The following is a 19,844-nucleotide window of genomic DNA, read 5'->3' on the forward strand; positions in this document are numbered from 1 at the left end:
TAATTATTTAATATCTATATGTGATTGGCTTATTATTTTTGATCTCTTTGATCTAGTTTGGACTCTGCTGTTTTATTTTCTTCAAAACCTAAGGCTCATCTTCTACCAACAAATAAAAATCTTACAAAAAAATAAAAACAAAGGCTCGTAATGCAATTTATTTTTCTTCTATGTTTATCTTCTTTCTAAGTCATGTGCTTTGCGCATGCATATTATAAATTACTATATAATACAAATGTTTGGGGTTTTGATTCCATGCAAGTATTTTGACTTCATGTAGAATTTGTTTAGAAAATTCAGTAGAATTAAACTAGATTTCCAATAGAAATAAGACATGTTAGTCTACTCAACCCGTTTTTTTCCTCTAAAGGTCTATTCTAGTTTTGGCCTAAATCTGAACAATGAATGTATTAGACTGCAAGATAAGAAAAAAAATATGGAAATTTTTTTCTCCCTACAGAATTTAGGCTAAAGCAGAATTGTGTTGATATAGATTCTATTTAACTTGACTATATAATCTAAAATTTTATAGAAAATTCAGTCCAATTCTATTAGATTTTCTAAATAGATCCTTATGTGGATTATAAAACTATCACTTCATAGTATTTTTTTTTTTTTTTTTTGTTGGTTCATTGGTGTATCTGTATCTATGTTGTTACAAAACTCTCCTTTCATATACGGTTCTCGTTGTATTGTATTTGTTCGTCTCTGCGTCAGATGCCACTAATGGGAACTCTAAGCGTATAGCTGAATGAGGAGTCTCATCCTTGACCGACCCGCAGTGCACCGAAGAAGATCCAATATTTGTCCCGACTCGGAGTCGGGTTACGAAGACTGGGTCGGATTGGATTGGATTTGATTTATAAAAATCCGACCCGATTACACGGCCGTCTGATCTTTCTCGACGAACCACCGACCCAGAGCCCAACCTTTCCTCCCATCTCGACCTTGCTCGGATCAAAACTCGTGGGTTTTCCGAAAGCTATTCCTGGAATTAGGGTTCCGGCGTTGATCCGGCGGAGGGAGAGAGGGGGAGAAGGAGAGGATGGGAGAGCGCAAGGTGTTGAACAAATACTACCCGCCGGACTTTGATCCGGCGAAGATCCCACGGCGGCGGCAGCCTAAGAACCAACAGATCAAGGTTCGTATGATGCTTCCCATGAGCATCCGCTGCAATACCTGTGGCACCTACATCTACAAGGGCACCAAGTTCAATTCCCGCAAAGAAGATGTCATCGGAGATGTAATCCCCTTCTATCCCTTCTCATGTGTTTCCCTTCCTCCTCTTCTTCTTCTTCTTTTTGTTCTTGAACGATTCATCTCTTTCCCGCTGCTTCGTTCCATCTTTGTTCGTTTCCTTCTATTCTTTTTCAGTTGATTTCTTTTTTTTTTTCTTCTTGTAACCTGTTAATTGAAAGTTTAGATTTCGCCGAGTTTTCCACGCAGTTTGAGTTATCTATTCATGGTCCCCTATCGTATTTGCATTATTTTATCTGTTTGATTGATGAGATTCCTTTAGTTTGTTTGATATTCTGTACAAAGGGTAAAATTATATTTAAAGTTTACCTGGAATTTGAGATTTATCTTAGCTGGGTCGAAATGCCTATACTCTGATACTGTAATTTCATAGATTTTGAGGAACAAGGTAACCTGAAGGCCATAAATTATCTTCAGATTAACATTATCGATGGTGTTAAATTTCAGGAATTCTTTATTTGGTTAATGTTTGGTTGAAAAGTTCAATTTTATTGCGCATTTGATGAGGAACTGAGATTGATGTTTGGAATTTTGATTGGCATCCTGCAGACTTATCTGGGAATTCAGATTTTTCGGTTCTACTTCAAATGCACCAGATGCTCAGCTGAAATTGCATTCAAAACAGATCCTCAGAATTCGGACTATGTTGTTGAATCCGGAGCATCCCGAAATTTTGAGCCTTGGCGGGAAGAGGAAGAAGTGAGTGATTTACATAATGCTACGTAGCATGTTATATTGCTGGGTTTGACTAGTACATGTTCTGGGGTATTCTTGATCTTTGATATTTTTGCAATAGAATTGTTGTTTCAATTCCAATATCTTATGTTGTGCTTTCATCAGGCAGTAGAAAAAGAGAAGAAGAAAAGTGCTGCTGAAGAGATGGGGGATGCGATGAAGTCACTGGAAAACAGAGCGGTGGATTCAAAGAGAGATATGGACATACTTGCAGCACTAGAAGAAATGAGGTTGATGAAGGTATAAATTGGACTCTATCCCTAAATTTCCGTAGACTTTTAAAGTTACTGGTGACATGAATACGACCAGGGGTTCAGGATAGTTCGTGATTCTGTACTATTATCATGCTGACAGATTGTTTTTTGCTGTTCTCCAGTCAAGACATGCAACTGTGAGTGTCGATATGATGCTAGAGACTCTAAGGCGTTCAGCCTACGACAAGGTAAGATTTTGGCTACTTTCCTTTCTCACTCCCCCTTGTGAACTTTTCATTCATAAAGAATGATTGAGTATGCGGTCATTTCAGTGAAGCATTAACATCAGTACCATGAGCATGGCCCCTATTGCCTTTATTCTCTATACGACGTTTTCTCTTTCTTCTAGAATATGCTTGAGGAGGGATGGTTATGTTGTTAAAATGATTAAGTTTCATTACAGTTCATATGCGTCGGTATGGAGTGGTACAAAATCTGTACCGACCTGAACTTGAGTCTTGTATCGGTTTCCACCTGTAAGTACAGGATGTGCCATATTGTACTGGGTGGTATGGTAGACCATGCTTTGTCTAAATATCATCAAGATCATATCCGAAGGAAGGTTTTTACAGTGACCTATCTCGACAACTTGTAGTACAATGCTTTTAGGTATCCGGTACTTGACTAGTGACCTTGGTGTAGCATTAGTTTGGGCTGATCTTAATGAGTTTTAGATTTTAAGGGAAGAAAGACATAAAAGTCACAAATTAGGGAGTTTGGGTTTGATAAGATTATCATATGTGAATGGCATGCGTATTTGAAAATTTCTTAAGAATGGAAAAAAATAAAGAGGAGATACAGAAAGTGTATAACTCATTATACATTACTAATAAAGTGTGATAATAGTAAGACCTTTATTAGGTATGTTAGAAGAGTGAGAAGGGTTTTCCCCCAAAAAACAGTGTAGACCAAGTGGGAAAGGGATATAGTTTTCTTCAATCATTTTCCATATTGAGGGTTTAAATATATTCATGATAAGTATGTGAACTTCTTTTGAGAATGCAACTTACCGGCCGTCAATAATTAATTTAGAAAATAATTTAAAAATAAAATTGGTGAAGATTATGGGTAAAAAGGAGAAAACAATTTAAACGCAAGATATTTGAAGGCAGGCTCTAGAAGTATTATTAACCTTAACCTACAAGCCTCGTCATAACTTGTAAGTATTTAAGTCAGATTTGAGGATCAACTCAGAGATTTTTTTCTACATATCAAGACTGCTACCTGTTAATGTTGCTTTATATCAGTGAAATTTTTGTTAGGTTCTGGATAAAGAATGAGGTTTTTGTAGCAAATCTTTCACAATTGATGCAGTGTTCTTGGTTAGTGTTTGATGTGGATGGTGTAGCTTATATAACAACTGTTGTACGTTCATTTATAAATCAATGTTTTTTGTTCTTAAGTCTTCTCATGAACTTTCTATGCTTTGTCAGGAGCAAAAAATTGCAGAGGAGTTTGATAAAGCAGATGAAGAACTGATCAAATCAATTGCTTTTCCTGTTAGTATTTGAGTATTCCTTTTATTGCTTTTTTTGTCACTGTAATCTATTATTTTCAAAACGTTTTGTATTAAGATTGGTGCATGAGGTGCTAATAACAAAGTACCTTTTGCAGGGTTCACAAAATTATGTCCAGCGTATACAGGATGATGAAGATGAGGATCTAGATGAGGACTTTGGCCAGTCATCTTCCAATCCATGCAAGTTACCAGATGATAATTTAAAGGTATATTTTGGCTTTATTGATTGCTTCGTTTGTCGTTTTCATTCTTTTGTCCTAAATATGCAAAATTTATATAAATTTTATTGGGGGAACATTTTAAATGTTGGAACTGACTTTCAAAAATGGAGTGATAGACCTGGTTAAAAGAAAAATTCTTAAAATTCCTATTATCTTGCTGATTGTAAATCCTTTTCTTTATGAAGCTAGTAGTATTAGTTTTTATTTTTTGCCTTTAATTGTTATATACTAATATGACATTACATGAATTGTTGACTTCTTGATTGAAAGAAATCTGAAAGAATTTGCGAGCATTCTCCAGTGAATTCTGTGTTAGGCTTGTTATCCTTTTGTATTCTCATGCATGCCTATCAGGGCTGATCGTCCATGCTGGCATACATCATCATCTTTTAAGACCCTATGACATGTGCCTTTGACCATAGGTGTTTTCTCACTTATTAATATTTTCTGCACATGAATGCACACAGTAAATTTGGTAGACATTTGCTCTTTTAAAGATGTAACCCCAAGGATTATGAGGGATTGCTAGTCAATAAACTGCTAGAATTTTAAATTCAGATTTGAAGGCAAATCTAAATTCTGTGCATTTTCAAAGTCTACTATCAGCAGCTATTATTAGTCAGCCTGGACCCCAGATATGTTAAACAACAAGATTCCGCTGTTTTGCAGGGATGCTTGAGCACATAAAAGATAGAAACCAGACTGGAAGAGAGTAGAAGAGAGGAGAGAGTAAGAGAAGAATGTAAGAACAAGAGGATAAGAGGAAAACAGGGAGCCCCGTGGTCCTCTTTTTAAAGAAAATATCTCATATAAGCTGACTTCTGTAAAAAATCTCCTCCACAGCTGGCTATGAATCCCCCGTTTCATATGTTCTATCAGTCTCTTTTCCTAATCATTTACGGATTCCTAAATAGTAAATAAGTCAAAACACTTAACTAAAAGCCCTAATTTATTTTGAAATTCTGAACTACGCCCCATGAGCCGTGGTTATTTTTCATGCCACATAGCATATTGATATGGTGCTTGATATTGATATTAGATGTTCTAAGTTCTAACCAGTAGACCTGCTAAAACAGAAAAAATGATGACTAAAAACGTAGCTAAAAAATAAAATTAATTCCAGTAACTTGAAGTTTCAAAAATCTGATCACATCACTCGAGCATCAGTTAAGCTATGTATAAAATAATGTTACTTTATATTCCCTACAAATATTGTTACCTTATGTTTGTCCAATCACTGTGACTCTGTGGTGGCACCTTCTTGTCTGCCATACGTTTTGATGCATATATATCCCATATTTCATTGTTGGCCTTACGATTTTTTTTCTATTTCACTTAGCATGCAAATATTGCGCAACATTAACATCCAGCTCCAGTTTATTCATATATAATGTCATCTATCTCTAATTAACAAAATTGAGTCATATGAATTTGTTATTTGTTTACTAGTATATCCCAAACCTCTTCGAAACGCGTTACGCTATACTGAGAAGATATACTGATCGTGAGTTGAGTGTTAATGATGGTTGTTTTGCTGCAGTCTGGGTGTTCAAGTCTATGTATGGTACAGTATTCGGAAGACCAAAGAAGATATACATGATTTATCATTTGTTAATGTTTCACTTAATATTCTTTTGAAGTCTTTTAGCGTACACAAGATTTCTTTGCCTTTTTCTTTTAATGTAATGTTCAAAAGTTTTAATCAGATTAAGGATTTTGTAAACGAGAGTTCAAATGTACTTGGGGCCTAACTGGTGTCTTGCCGTATAAGAAGGTTTCTGATCTGATAGGATAGTCATTTCATGCATATCATATTGACAATCAAGCTTACTGTTTAAGTTACTTGAGGTGTATTAATTAGTCTCAGTTATGCTATGAAGCCAACTATTATTAGCAATTCAAGCCCTGGAAATGCCTGCTTGCAAAAGTTATGTTTCATGATTTTTTATAATTAATTAAAAGCTATATTTTGTTGTTAATAATATTATAACATTCCGTTGTTCCCCTAGTGCAGTGGGATTTGAATATAAAAGTTGAATCATTTCTCAAAAATGTACTGCAGTAGAGCTTTAGAGAAGTTAGTTGTAGTTCTGTGGCACCTTTTAATGTGCATCTGTTGTCCCTGTTCCCTAATTATAGATGGGAGTCATGGTGGGCCAATAGTTGTTTCTTATAAGTTCCTATATGACTATGCATTGGTGAGTGATTATATAAGTATCTTGTAAGCTTTGGTCGACAGTTGTCATTATGTAGTCTTTTTAAGTGATAATGCGTATTATCTTGCATAGACAAGTCTGGAGATTCATCAAAGTTTTTCTAGACTTATATTTATGTCTGCATGCAGTTCAAATTCAACGTTGTTTGAACTCTAAGCTTATGATCTTGTTATCTTCTGCTGGGGAAAAGTAATTCAGAACTCTCAAGCACAGTGGAAAAACCAACAAATTCCTTAACAAAAAGCAGTATTTTTAACAGTTCTAAAGATGGAGGTACATTTCATACATAAATTGTGTTAACATTTAGATTTTCTCCACTTGCAATATGATTATACAAATAAATAATTATGGGTATTTATAGCAAAGCCATTTATGTCGTATTGCTGCTGAATTGAAGTTTATTTTGTATTATCTATTGACATACATAAGTACATGCATGTGTGTACATGTGCATGCTTTCATCTTGTGTTTGTGTACTTGCATGTTTGCATGCTTGTGTGTGTGTGTGTTTCTGTTGTAAGCAGACGAGGATTCTGCTGTGTTTGAGTTTGTATATAAACCTTGGATTCTAGTTTTCTAGCATACCCTCTTATGAAATTATGCTTCTTATATGACCTACACAACCCTACAATCATGTGCCTGCGTTTGTGCACAAATGGTGTGTTAGATGAAATAGATGGATTTTATACTCTGTCATTTTAGAGTTCCTAACCACAGTAGCTTAGATCCTGACTAGGGGTACAAATGGGTCGGGTTGGGTCGGGTCATGAGTGACCCCGACCCAACCCGGTTTCTTATTCAGGTTCTAATTTTGGATCCAGACCCCGACCCGATGATAGGTCAGGTTGGGTCCACCGCTACAATTTTGATCCAACGGGTCATTCGAGTCAGGTCGGGTCCATGTATAACCCAGACCCAACCCTAAAAATTCGGGTTCGGTTCGGGTAAACCCATCCATGGCTTCAGAACTTATGTTTTCACCCTCGCGAGCTCCAGCCTGCGGGTCGAGTCAGGTCTGAATTCAGTAAATCTAGACCCGACCTGAAAAAAGGAACAAGTCCAATTTTAGGACCCGCCTCGGCCCCACAAGTTCTCCAAAATGGGTCGGGTCGTGTCTAAGCGGGTCGGGTCGGGTCATGGGTCATGGGTCAACTCGACCCATTTGCAGCCTTAATCCTAACCATCAGATCATAAATGTCCTGTTGACAAAAATGGGAAAAAAACTGTTGATGCTATATATATGTCACTACGGCAGTATGCATACATGCATAAATGCACATAAATACATAGATATTTACCAACAGTTGCATATGGTTTTATATCAGTAACCTTAAATTGTAATGACATTAAATGGTTTTCATTATAAGAGTTGGGACCTTGGTTCTCTGTATACCTATGTGGTGGCTTGTAATCCATTCAGCCTTGCATTGTTAACTTCTTAAGAGGCCAGAGTTGTTAGGCACACATCTATATATAATTACCAAGCAAATTAGATCTGGCATGAGGAGAAAAATTATATCATTTATGCTCGAAAAAAGTAATAGGAGGATAGACCTCTTTTCTTTTTCCGTATCAAATTGAGTGTTCCTCTTTTTCTGATCATGTATAGATTTCTTTGTTGAATTGGTATGCTCCATGTTATACGCTAATCCGGGTGATGTAGCACCTATATGTGTCTTAACCTGCCGTGATTCGAAGCATATTTTTGCATTACTCTTCATATGGATCCTACTTCCAATTTATAATTCTAATCCCAAGTCTATGACTCTGGGACAATTTCTCTAAAGTTTATTTCTTGCATTGCCAAGGAGTAGTTCCTTATCCTTGTCTCGTCTTCTCTTTCCACTTGTATCCGAGGCATCCTTCTAGTTGCACTGCCTTAGCATGCACTTTCCACCCCAATTCAACTGTTCAGCTGGAATTTCCCATGCTGACATGAGGTGGTCTTATCAGCATGGAAAGTGTTCAGGCCCTTCTTCGTGTCTTGAAGTATATGAGACATTTGGTTAAGCTTTGTGAGTGATGCAATGGCATCAGAAATGAATACACACCACACCCACCCTCAGACATATACATGCATGACCATGAATACAAGCACATGCTAGCATAGGTGGTCATCAAATGCCCATTTAGATTCAACGGAACTTATTAACAGACTGAATCAGTTTGATGGAATACAACTTGTTGTGGAATTAAGATACAGTTAAAGACAAATGTGTATAGCTGCCGACTGGGTTGCATCCTTTGCTGTGCATCACTTGGGAGGTTTTCTTTGAGCAAGTATCGAGGCCATCCCGCCTGCTCTGCATCAGATTGTTTTGGATTGTTCTGGGTGCGCTCACGCTCGTCTAGTGTGAGGCGCCGGTTTATCAAAAAAAAAAAAAAAAAAGACAAATGTGCATAGATGGTTAACCAACTAGATATGATTTTTATAATGCTTAAGACTGATATGCTGGAATATTTCTCTTTGAATAAAATTCTACTTAAAAAAGCTAATGAATTGTTATTAGAAAAATCGACAGACCATGATGTCACATGGAAACACGCTCAAAGTACACACATGCACGAGCACACAGGCAGAGTTAAGACCGTCAAATTTTCCCCACTGGAGTGACTTCACTAAGTACAGATGCTGTGAAAATAAGCGGCTGTAAGAAAACCTTTACACAGACACATGCATAGACAGGTTTTGGAGCAAGGAATGATTAAAATCTTGAATTTGTTCCGCGAGAGTGAATTCTACATGCACAAAAAAACACACCCTCACCCCTGCGGAGAAAAGCTTATCATTTAGAAACCTGCAAACAATGACAATGCCATTAAAAGAGAGAGAGAGATAGATAGATAGATAGATAGATAGATAGATAGATAGATATTTATTGTGTCCAAGTAGAATGGCTTTAGAAAAGCATGCTTGTCCAAGTTTAGTTTATTGTGTTGCAGAAGTGCTAAAAAGGTACTTAGTTTTCATGACATCAACTATGAGCTCGTTTATGTTTTCTCTTCCTTCCCAACTAATGTTTTCCCCCTACCAATTTTACAGGAACTTCAGGTGGGGGCTCTTCAGTTACCATGCCGAAGTTTATATTGAAACCACGGCCTGTGGCAGATGGGCCTTCTTCCAAGAGGCCCCGGACTGCACCTATAGAGGATGACCGACAAGATGGTGAAAACAATCAGACGGAAGGCAATCAGATGACGAACTGGCTTGTATCTCTTTGTCAAAATTATGATACAGATGATGAAAGTGATTGATTTCGGATTTCGGATGTCTCTGTCTCGCCTGAGAGAGTCGACTCGCACAATCTGGAGTCGACTATGAGCCGACTCGCGCTTTGCTGGAGTCGACTCGAGCTTTGTCCGGATGTTTCTGTCTCGCCTGATAGAGTCGACTCGCGCTTTGCCGGAGTCGACTCGCACTGTGCGGGAGTTGATTCGCGCTTTGCCGGAGTCGACTCGAGCTTTGTCCAAATTTTGGATGTTTCTGTTTCGTCTGAGAGCGAGTTGACTTGCGTTGTGATGGAGTCGATTCGATGTCGGAGAGTCGACTCCAGCTCGGACGGAATTTACGGGAATTTACTGAAACGGGTGAAAAGAGTGCTATTTTTGGAAAATCTCAAGGATATAAATTCGTGGCCAAAGACTCTAGGGAATACAGAAGGTTGTGACGGCTAGGGTTACAACGAGATAGAGAGAAAGCCTTAAGAACGTGAGAGATTGAAGGAAATAGTTTTTTCTCTTGTAAAAGGAAGAAGGTTGTTTCTCCTTTGTTCGAGCAATCAGTTTGTGATTGACTTGGGATTGTGTTCTCCGTTGTAATTGTTCTACTGCAATAGAATCGAGTGGTCTTGAGGAAGTAGGCAAGTTTTGCCGAACCTCGGTAAATTTTGGTGTGTCGTGTTAACTGTCTTCCATAGCAATTTGTTTCGTATTGTTTTTCGTCTCGTGCAAGGTGTAAGATCCTGCAGTTCCGCGTTAGGATTGTCCTTCCCAACAGTTGTCGAAGTTGCTGGGGATTACGAGCTCTCCTTGATTTGTTCATCTTAGAACGAGTGGTATCTGGGCATATCACCTCTTCTCCCAACAGCTGAGATCACCGCTGCTCCAGAAATACCTTAAGACTTAGTTTCTTTTTTTTTTTTGTAAACGAGGTCGGCTATTGTAGCCATTGTACGGTCAGGTGGGTTGGACTCGAGATCAAATTTTGTACTCAGCTTTGGGGCTCCCCATCAATGAAATACATGCTTTCTCAAATCTTTCTTCGAGTTCGCTTTCACTTGCGCATTCAATGAACTCTTATATTTGACCGCTTGAATTGAACTCCGCGCATCATTCGTTTTCACAGGTGATTCCGGTATTTTTTGGCGAATTCCACTAAGTCTTTGGGCTCAGCTTTTGGAAGAATCCCGTCAAATCTTTGGGCTCAGCTTTCGGAAGAATCCCGCTAAGTCTTTGGGCTTGGACTTAATTGCAGTGTAGAGTGATGCTAGGTTGCTGTTCGACCGTTGGAACTTGCATGTCTCTTGACCTCGAACTTGGTTGAGGCGCTGTTAGGTGGGACTCGAGGTCGAGGGACACTGGGCTCGCGGCCGATGCAGTTGGGCGCCCCTAAGCTTGGTCGGGGCATCATTAGGTGGGACTCGAGGTCGTCGCAGCAGGCCATCCCGAGCTTGGTCGAGGCATCCCGAGCTTGGTCGAGGCATTCGAACTTGGTCGGGCTTCATTTGGCAGGACCTAAGGTTGAGGGAGACTGAGCTTGCAGTTGGCGCAGCGGAGCATCTCGAACTCGGTCGGGCATCCGAACTCGATTGGGTATCCGAACTCGGTCGGGCACCGTTTGGCGAGACTTGGGTTGAGGAGACCGAGTTCGCAGTTGGCGCAGCGGAGCATCCCGAACTTGGTCGGGGCATCCCGAACTTGGTCGGGCACCGTTTGGTGAGACTTGAGGTTGAGGGAGACCGAGTTCGCAGTTGGCACAGCGGAGCATCCCAAATTTAGTCGGGGCATCGCCAGGTTTCCCTCAAGGGCTCGAATCATCTTAGGGACATCCTGGAGTTCACAAGTAGATTAACATTAGAAGAAGCGTTGAATAATTAAGAGAATCTTGAGAAATACTTTATTGGTTGTGTTCTCAAACACTGGAGACCCCTCGGGGGCTTTATTGATAATACATTCGGAGGTTCTCGGAGTGCCAGCTTCGGGGAATGGGAGTCCCTTCAAGGGACTCCAACTTGTACGCTCCAGGCCGTTGGACTCGAGCAACTCGATATGGTCCATCCCAGTTCGGAGCAAGCTTTCCTTGCTCGGTAGGTTGAGAAGTCTCAGCTTTTCTCAGGACGAGATCTTCCACTTTGAAGAGCTTGACTTTTATCCTGGAATTGTAGTATTGCGCCGCTTTCTGTTGATATCTTGCCATGCAGATTCGAGTGGCCTCCCTTGTTTCCTCGAGGAGATCCAAGTTACTTCTGAGTTGGGATGAGTTGGACGTTGCGTCATAGTTCTCCACCGTTAGCGACAGGAGTCTGATTTCTAAGGGGATGACCGCCTCTATTCTGTAGGCCATGTTGAAGGGGGTTTCGCCGGTGGGGACTCGGAATGTAGTTTTGTAGGCCTAGAGGACATTGTAAAGATCTTCGATCCATTGCCCTTTGGATCAGTCGAGTCTGGCTTTGAGTCCCTGAAGGATGGTGTGATTTGTCACCTTGGTTCCTCCGTTCGTCCGTGGATGAGCGACTGAGGTGAAACGATGGTCGATGCCGAGCTCGGAGCAGAACTCCCTGAAGCGGGCATTGTCGAACTGGCGGCCGTTGTCGGATATGAGGACGCTGGGGAGCCCAAACCTGCAAATTATTGATTTCCAGACGAAATCTCGCATTTTCGGCTCGGAGTTTTGGGCCACCGGTTCAGCTTCAACCCACTTGGTGAAGTAGTCGATGGAGACAATGAGGAACTTTCTTTGTCTCGTGGCCTGGAAAAATGGACCCAAGATGTCGATCCCCCATTGGGCAAATGGCCAAGGGGCGCTGATCGAGGTCAGTGGGACTGAGGGTCGGCGCTGAATGTTGGTATTTCGCTGACATCGATCGCATCTTTGGATGAAGTCCATAGCGTCTTTTTAAAGTGTAGGCCAATAGTATCCTTGGCGTAGAATCTTGTGGGCTAGGACCCGGCCTCTAGGTGGTTCCCGCAGATCTCTTCATGGACTTCTCGCATGGCATAATCTGCCTCTGAAGGACGGAGGCATCTGAGGAGGGGAGAGGTGAAGGACCTGCGGTAGAGCTTGGCTTCGTACAAGAGGTATCGGAAAGCCTGACGCTTGATTCGGCGAGCTTCGAGCTCGTCGTTGGGGAGGATTTCGCTCTGCAGGTAGTTGACAAACGCGTCCATCCAGCTCGGTTCGGTTTCGACGCAGAGAACTGGTTTAGGCTCCTCAGTGCTGGGTGCTTGGAGATACTTGAGCGTTGTGGTCTTCGGGAGCTTGCTCGTGCAGGAAGTTGCTAGTTTTGATAGCTGGTCCGCCCTCGCGTTCTCTGCTCTGGGAATGTGCTGGATGTCGAAGGCGCTCAGTGTGGAGGTGATATCTCGCACCTTTTGGAGGTACTTTTGCATCGACGGCTCCCTCGCTTCGAAATCTCCCAAGATCTGGCTCACGACCAGTTGGGAGTCACTGAAGACCTTTATGCTCCGACCTTGAGCTCCTTTGCCAACCTCAGCCCGGCGATGAGCGCCTCGTACTCCGCTTCATTGTTTGAGGCGGGAAACTCGAAGCGTAGGGCTTGCTCTACGACCACCCCATCCGGGCTAGTGAGGATGAGGCCTGCACCGCTACCCCCCGAGGTTGAGCCGTCCACATGTAGAACCCATGGTTGCCTCGGGGTCTCCTCTCTTGATGTGAGCTCAGGCTCGGGGTCGTCCGGTAAGGTGCACTCTATTATAAAATCAGCGAGCACTTGGGCCTTGACTGCCGGCCTCGGGCGGTACTCGAGGTCGAATTTTCCGAGCTCGACCGCCCACTTTACGATTCTCCCCGCACGATCCGACCGTTGCAGGACTTGCTTTATAGGCTGGTCGGTCACTATGGTTACAGTGTGGGCCTATTGTCATTTTGATCTTCAGGCGGTGCAGCATTCTCCGCCGACCTTCTTTCATCACGCCAGTTCTGCACGAACTAGTTGAGCACCCCACGGCGAATGAGTGCCTCAATCTCGTCTCTGAGTCAGAAGCACTCCTCTGTGTCGTGGCCCTGGTCTCGATGGAAGCGGCAATATTTTCTGGAGTGCCGTCGAGTTTCTGACTCCCGCATCGGGGGTGGAGGTCGAAAAGAGTCTCGGCCTTCTATTTCCATGAGGATCTCCGTCCGGAGTGCATTGAGGGGAGTGTAGTTCCCGTACCTCCCCGGGGGTATTCTTGGCCGAGACGGGGATCTCGGTCGAGGTGGGAACCTCGGTCGGGGCCGCACTCGCTGACGAGGTGGACTCCTTAAACGAGGCAGGTTCTTCTCTCGGCGGGGAGACCGACTTCTCGGGCAGCCGCGCTCCTCATGGCGCCTTTTCTTCCCTTTTAAGGCTTGCTCAGCTGCGCCCCGCCGGGATGCGATAGCCTCCTCGGCCTTTGCATATTTCCGAGCTCGGACCAGCATCTCGGTGAAGTCGGCGAATAAATTCTTCTCAATGGAGAAGAGGAACTTGTAGGACCGAGCTTCTGTCTTTAGTGCGGACATAGCGATCGACTGATCGAGGTCGCAGACCTCCCAGGTTGCGGCGGTGAAACGGTCGATGTAATCTTTGAGGGACTTTCCTTCCTTTTGCTTGATGTCGAGGAGAGAATCCGACGGTCGCCGCTGGCGTTGGCTGGCAGCAAAGTTGGCAGCAAAGTTGGTAGCAAACTGCTTGCCAAGCTGCTCGAAGGAGGACACAGTGCTCGGCTTCAAACCGGAGAACCAAAGCCGAGCTGTTCCTCGGAGGGTTGCAAGGAAAGCCTTGCAGAGCACAGACTTCGAGGACCCCTGCAATGCCATAAGGGCTCGGTAGCTCTCCAAGTGGTCCAGGGGTCGGTGGTCCCGTTGTAGGGCTCTATTTGAGGCATTTTGTACCTCAGTGGGATCGATTCGTCCTCGATCTGGCGGGAGAAGGATGACTTGGTAGTGAACTCAAAGTCACCCTCACGCCTTGCCTTTCGGTTTTAGAGCGCCTCGATCTGCCGCTCGAGTTTCTCGACCTTCTTGTCAAGTTCTCCACCTTGGGAGATTGCCACGGTGGTCTGTTCCGGTACCGATTGACCCGGGACCGACTCGGCCTCCGAAGGTTGGGGCCTTTTATCCTGGTTCTTCCCTAGCGGCTCCCTCTGGGGAGACGCTCGGGTTGAACCCTGGTAACAACGCTGTTCTTCATGGTTGACCCTCGAAGAGTCATGAGGATCTCGGGCTTGGAACACCGGTCCATCTGGAAGCAGTGCCGGACCTGAATCTGTGGAGGCGACATAGGAGGGGCCTCCATGCGTTGCAGGCCTTGGACTGCTGCTGCCAGGGCCTGGACTTGCTGTACCAGCATGTTGAATTGCTCTGGTTGGACCTGAGGATCTTGATCCGCTGGAGGCCTTGGTGGTGGGTTCTGGATTAAGTGGCCAGGACTTGGTGCGCGATGCCGAGAGGCGTTAGAGGCTCCTTTACTCCTTAGCCTCATGGTCACGACTCGGGCTCTTCCTCTAGCGCCAACTGTTGTTGGAAATTGGACCCAGGGGTGACCGCGGGCCGAGGAGGGGCAGCTCCGGCAGGTGGTGCGGCGGCGGAAGGCTTTCTCTGGGGGATCTGCAAGAAGCCGGTGGCCGGAGGTTCCGGCACCGACCCTCCGATGCTTAAGTCAGAGGGGGGTTTTCTTGTGGAGCAGAAAGAGAGACTATGTAAAAAGTTGTCCCCTGAGGAGAAGAAGAAGCCCCCTTTTTATAAGAGGGGGTGTAGGGGTTACCTGTTACTGGACGTGACTGTGCGAATTAATGAGTTACCGTAGTGATTGGACGTGATCGTATGAATTAATGAGTTATTGTAGACGACCCGAGATTTTGGGCTGGCTGGCGGTCCGTTGAGAGCGTGCGCATTTAAACGTTGACAGTTGTTGAAGCGAAGATCGCGGGATTGGACCCCGGATGAGGAGGGGGACTTGATTTTCGGTGGAGTGGAGAGGTCTGCTTCTTCCTTTGACTGGGTCTTCTTTGAACTTGAGGTCGATTGGACACAACTTAGTCGAGATCAAGGTTGTAAGCTCTGGGGCCGGGAGCGCTGAGGTCAGGCACCTCGAGGTCGGACGTCTTGAGGTTGGGCGCCTTGAGGTCGGGCGCCGGAAGAGTTGCTGCCGTCACGCTCGCCATCAAGTACCGACGATTTATCCACGTGCTTTGAGCAATCCATTTTTTCCCCCAACAATACGTTTGCCTAGAAAAATGCTTTGTACAATTTTACAAGCCTAGAAGGCTTGCGTTCGTCTCCTTATTTTGTAGTGGCATTTTCTTGGAGCATGTAACTTCTGATCGTCTGATATTTCTATTGATTATCGGGGAAAAGAAAAAGAGAAAGCTCTTTAGCTGACATGCATATTGATTCCTAAAGTTATTTGTATCATTTATCAATTGTTTTTGGATACCTCCAATTAGAAAGGAAATGGTAAAATGCCGCGTGAATTATTATTACTTTCATCAGCAGCTCAAGCAGTTCATCAAGATCGTTGACAAAATGTAGAGCATCCTTTCTTCTAATAACGTTGATGACGTCATCATTTGGCACAGAGAAATTAGTTTCAGTAGTATAGATTGTCATTGAACTTCTTTTTTTTTGCTAAAATTGTCATTGAACTTCTCTCATTGTTCTTCATTTATGCTGAGACCATCCTGAGTGGTGACTTGCTGCAAAAGGGAATGAGAAAGGGCTTGACACTGCTCGGTTATCTGCAACAAATATTTGATCAAGTTTATTAGAGCTTTCACAAAATATGGAGAAGTGTATGCTATGATGACTATATGAATATTCAGATGGCTGGAGAATATGAATCAGTGCACCAATCTGTATGCTCTGTTGAGTTCTATGGATGAAACACATGCTACTGTGATATGATATTTATTTTCAAGTTAAATTCTATTTGCTCTTTTGGCAGCAGTTTTCTTGAGGCCTCCTTGGCTGTTTGCTCCTGTGGAAGTGGAGAGTAGGCTGATTCTGGTCAGGAGCTACTGCTCTCTTTCTCTGTCTTCTTTCCTTCTCTATTCCCTGTTTCCAGTCGTGTGGCTCTTTACCCCCTGTTTATTGTCATTTTATTGTTTAAATAAAGCTTGAGATGCTTGACCACTTTTTTCTAAGAGCTCGTTTGGTTCGCAGGAAAAAAAGAGGAAAAGTATAATCAATAAGAAAGTAAAGAGATGCCTCTTGTTTAGTTGGAGTTTTCAAAGAAGAGAGACAAAAAAGTTGTATTTCCGAAAAATATGATTTCCACGTTTTATGGGAAAGTCTTTCTCATAAGAAATATGAGAAAGTTACATTTTCGTGAATCGGAAGTCGAAATATTTTTATTTTTTTCCAAAAAGGTCCTTCAGCTATCCTTCTTTGATTTAAAGCATTAAAAACTTAATTTTTATTAAGGATATAATAGGAATTACACATAACTTTTTCAGAAAAGTGGATGGTCAACCAAACATAAGCACTTTAGAAATCTGTTACTTTCTCAAGGTCAATCAAATATGCCAAAAGTACATTTTCAGGCATTATCTTTCTAGAAATCTGCTTTCCAGAAATTATATTCCTGTAAGAAAAAATGGCCTGAGACTGAATTATTCTGCAGTATTTAATTTGATGAGAGTCTATCAAATAATTTATCATGCATCTTTGTGTCTCTATTACTGCAAAGTTATGGCATGCTTTTCTTCAGATGAAGCAAGTGCATAGATTATTGCATCACCAATCAACTTTAGCTTAGCTGGTTGTCATCCCTATCTACTTGAGAAAGATTACATCCTCAACACATTTCTTAAAAGGAGAAGGTATAGATTAATCCATCAATATTGGTGAATCTGTGATTGTCTGTGGTAACTGTAATTGATGCTGCCAAGCTGCCACACCTAAGAATTAGCTATAGTGTAGTTTGAATCTCCTTGCGTATGAAAAAATTAGAGGATGATATGGAATTGCAAGGGAGTTTGATGGCTGAATGCTTTCTTGATGAACAACCAATGTTTCTTCAAAGAATGGATTTCTGGAGATGGGTTCTTCCTGGAGAATCCGAGTTTCTATGCTCTTCAAATTGGACCAAGACATCTTTCTCAACCGTAGAAGATTGAACTAGCTGTGACCAGTCCACGCTATTTGCTTTGGACCTCTTAGCTGAAGGCAGTTTCCGTATCCAGTCAACTGAGGACCTGATGGCTTAGGACCAAATTGAAATTGATAAAAGTAGATGAAGGCTGTCATCGAGACGTCCCATAGAAAGTCTTATATTAATACCATATGCTTAAATGTACATAACAGATGCGTATATGGATCTCTTCTAAAATGGCTTTTCTAAATGAAAGTCTGCCATGTCCAGTTTAAAAATAGACACGAGGCAGAATTTAAAGACGACAAGTTAGGACCAAGTTGCAATTTATGAAAGTCGAATTTGGTGCCTAAAGCACCTAATCTAGATGAAGGCTCAAGTACGAACATATCCTTTGTGCGGAAGAAGCGTATGATCATTTTGAGATCTATGCAGATGGTTGGATGGTGCATTTGTAGTGATTTGAGATGTGCTGTGGATTATCGTGCAAGGAGGAAGGCGCATCCTTGTTGCGCGCGTGCAATGCGGTCGCGCTTCTTCCTAGAAAGGTGTCAAGTGGGCGGCACCTTGTTTTGGAACAGTGTGTTCCATCTGGTAGTAGATGGATGGTTGTTTCCGGAGAGTAATTTATTTTATATCATTACTGGAAAGTAACTTTAGATGACTTAGTCATCTCCAAGCAAGCTTGGCATGATCAGTTGTTATTAAATAATATGATAAAATCCATTCTCTCCTCTTTTATGGATTCAAGGCTCCTTCTCCCTCAAGGGAGGTAAATCCAATTGGTTCAGTGCTTAGGATTGGCATCCATCACGTGGTGGGTGGATGATTATTGGTGGAGAGTAATATTTTTAGGTTTGGATGGGATGGCTTGAATAATTAGGCCCTGTTTGGGGGAGCTTTTGGAGGGCCAAAAAGCACTTTCTGGCCCTCCAAAAGTACTTTTGGGGAAAAAAGTGTGTTTGGTAAAATTTCCAAGAAGCTGTTTCAGCTTTTGCGGGAAGCTGAAAACAGCTTTTTGGCAGAAGCTCCAATTTGGAGCTTTTGGGAGGAAGCTGTTTCAGCTTTTTCGGAAAGCTCTCTTTTTGACAAAAATGCCCCCATTAAAATCTAATAATTACATAGCTTGCCCCTTTATAAACCTAAAAAATCTGGTTGAGCCAAGAACCCTAGCCGTCAGAGTTCTTTCCGTAAGAGAAGGTATTTTTTTTTTAATTTTTGTATGCATTCCTTGACCAATATTTTAAAATAAAAAAAATTTAATCCTTCTCTGCACCTTCCAAAACCAATGTGTTGTTTTTTTTTTTTTTAATCATCACCTCGCGGCCCGTCCTCCTCGATCATGGACCACGAAGAACCCCCCTGGACCACGGCATCGCGGTCCAGGATGTGGCCGCGACACCGTGGACCACAGCATTGCGGTCCACGATGCCTCCTCTCTCGCCACGGGTGAGACAGAGGGAGGATCTCTCTCTGTTACAGAGAGATCCTCCCTCTGATCAAGCTGCGACACCGTGGACCGCACCACCACGGTCCACGGTGCCTCCCCTTACAGAGAGAGAGGATCTCTCTCTGTTACAGAGAGAGAGGATCTCTCTCTGTTACAGAGAGAGAGGATCTCTCTCTGTTACAGAGAGAGAGGATCTCTCTGTAACAGAGAGAGATCCTCTCTCTGTATGCTTAATGATCTCGCGGTCCACGGTGGACCGCGAGATCCTCTCTCTGTTGCAGGGAGGAAGTTCTCGTGGACGGCGAGCTCTTTTCCCTCTCTGTTACAGAGGGAGAGAGAGAGAGAGAACAGAGAGAGAAATCTCTGTTACAGAGAGAGAGATTTTCCTCTGTGGTTCGGGTGGACCAAATTTTTCCTCTCTCTTCGGGTGGACCAAGTTTTTCCTCTCTCTGTTACAGAGAGAAAGATAGATTTGTATTTAGAATTTTAATGGAGTTTGGTAATATTATTGTTGCCTTCTAACTTATGATTGGATCATTTTCTGTCAGGTACTATCACCTAGTGGCTCAGAAATTTGCAATCTCCATTGCACTTTGAAGCTTTAAGAAGTAAGAATACTCCTTTTATTCTTAATTAGCCAAAATATTTTATGCTTATACTTTTGACTTAAAGTCCAAATTACTACTTACATTATCATTCTTCAACAAAATTCACTGCTAGTGATTCCAAGAATGGACATTTAATGAATATTGAAGCATGTTTTAATTAAAAGATCTTACACCTTATTGTCATTTTAGTGGTGCATACTATTGTTACTAATACTTCCAATATTGCCAAGAAGATATTGGGTACTCAACATCGTATTTGGCTAATATTGGGAACTTGACAATGTAATATGTTT

The 19,844-nt window shown here is 42.4% G+C and overlaps 2 protein-coding genes across 28 annotated transcripts in view; both read left to right on the forward strand.

The window, feature by feature from the left end:
• LOC108510820 (disease resistance protein RPM1-like) overlaps positions 1-19,844 on the forward strand; it is a 123,730-nt gene that overhangs the window by 61,220 nt on the left and 42,666 nt on the right. For 23 of the 25 annotated variants that reach the window (XR_016399191.1, XR_016399180.1, XR_016399170.1 and 20 more), the window contains 6 exons: positions 1,807-1,956; positions 2,098-2,232; positions 2,369-2,434; positions 3,680-3,745; positions 3,861-3,971; positions 9,246-19,551. The exons of the other annotated variants lie outside the window; for them this stretch is intronic. The gene's annotated coding sequence lies outside the window, so the exon portion shown is untranslated. Of the gene's footprint in view, positions 1-1,806; positions 1,957-2,097; positions 2,233-2,368; positions 2,435-3,679; positions 3,746-3,860; positions 3,972-9,245; positions 19,552-19,844 lie in introns of those variants that run through there. 25 annotated transcript variants of the gene reach the window in all.
• Positions 1,046-19,551, forward strand: LOC120108992 (uncharacterized). 3 transcript variants are annotated; one of them, XR_016399195.1, is made up of 8 exons: positions 1,046-1,243; positions 1,807-1,956; positions 2,098-2,232; positions 2,369-2,434; positions 3,680-3,745; positions 3,861-3,971; positions 6,331-6,475; positions 9,246-9,471. XR_016399195.1 is itself a non-coding variant. In XM_089928824.1 (7 exons), the coding sequence occupies exons 1-7, from the start codon at positions 1,046-1,048 to the stop codon at positions 9,291-9,293; spliced, it is 774 nt and encodes a 257-aa protein (XP_089784950.1). In that variant the 3' UTR covers positions 9,294-19,551. The 3 variants fall into 3 exon arrangements, 2 of the variants coding, with proteins under 2 accessions (XP_089784950.1, XP_089784951.1); XM_089928824.1 differs by lacking the exon at positions 6,331-6,475 and having other exon boundaries at positions 9,246-19,551; XM_089928825.1 differs by lacking the exons at positions 6,331-6,475; positions 9,246-9,471 and adding an exon at positions 4,656-4,854.

Source organism: Phoenix dactylifera, chromosome 2, assembly GCF_051530095.1.
Source record: "Phoenix dactylifera cultivar Ajwa chromosome 2, Ajwa_hap1_PhDact_Kaust_v1.1, whole genome shotgun sequence".
NCBI classification, from domain to species: Eukaryota; Viridiplantae; Streptophyta; class Magnoliopsida; order Arecales; family Arecaceae; genus Phoenix; species Phoenix dactylifera.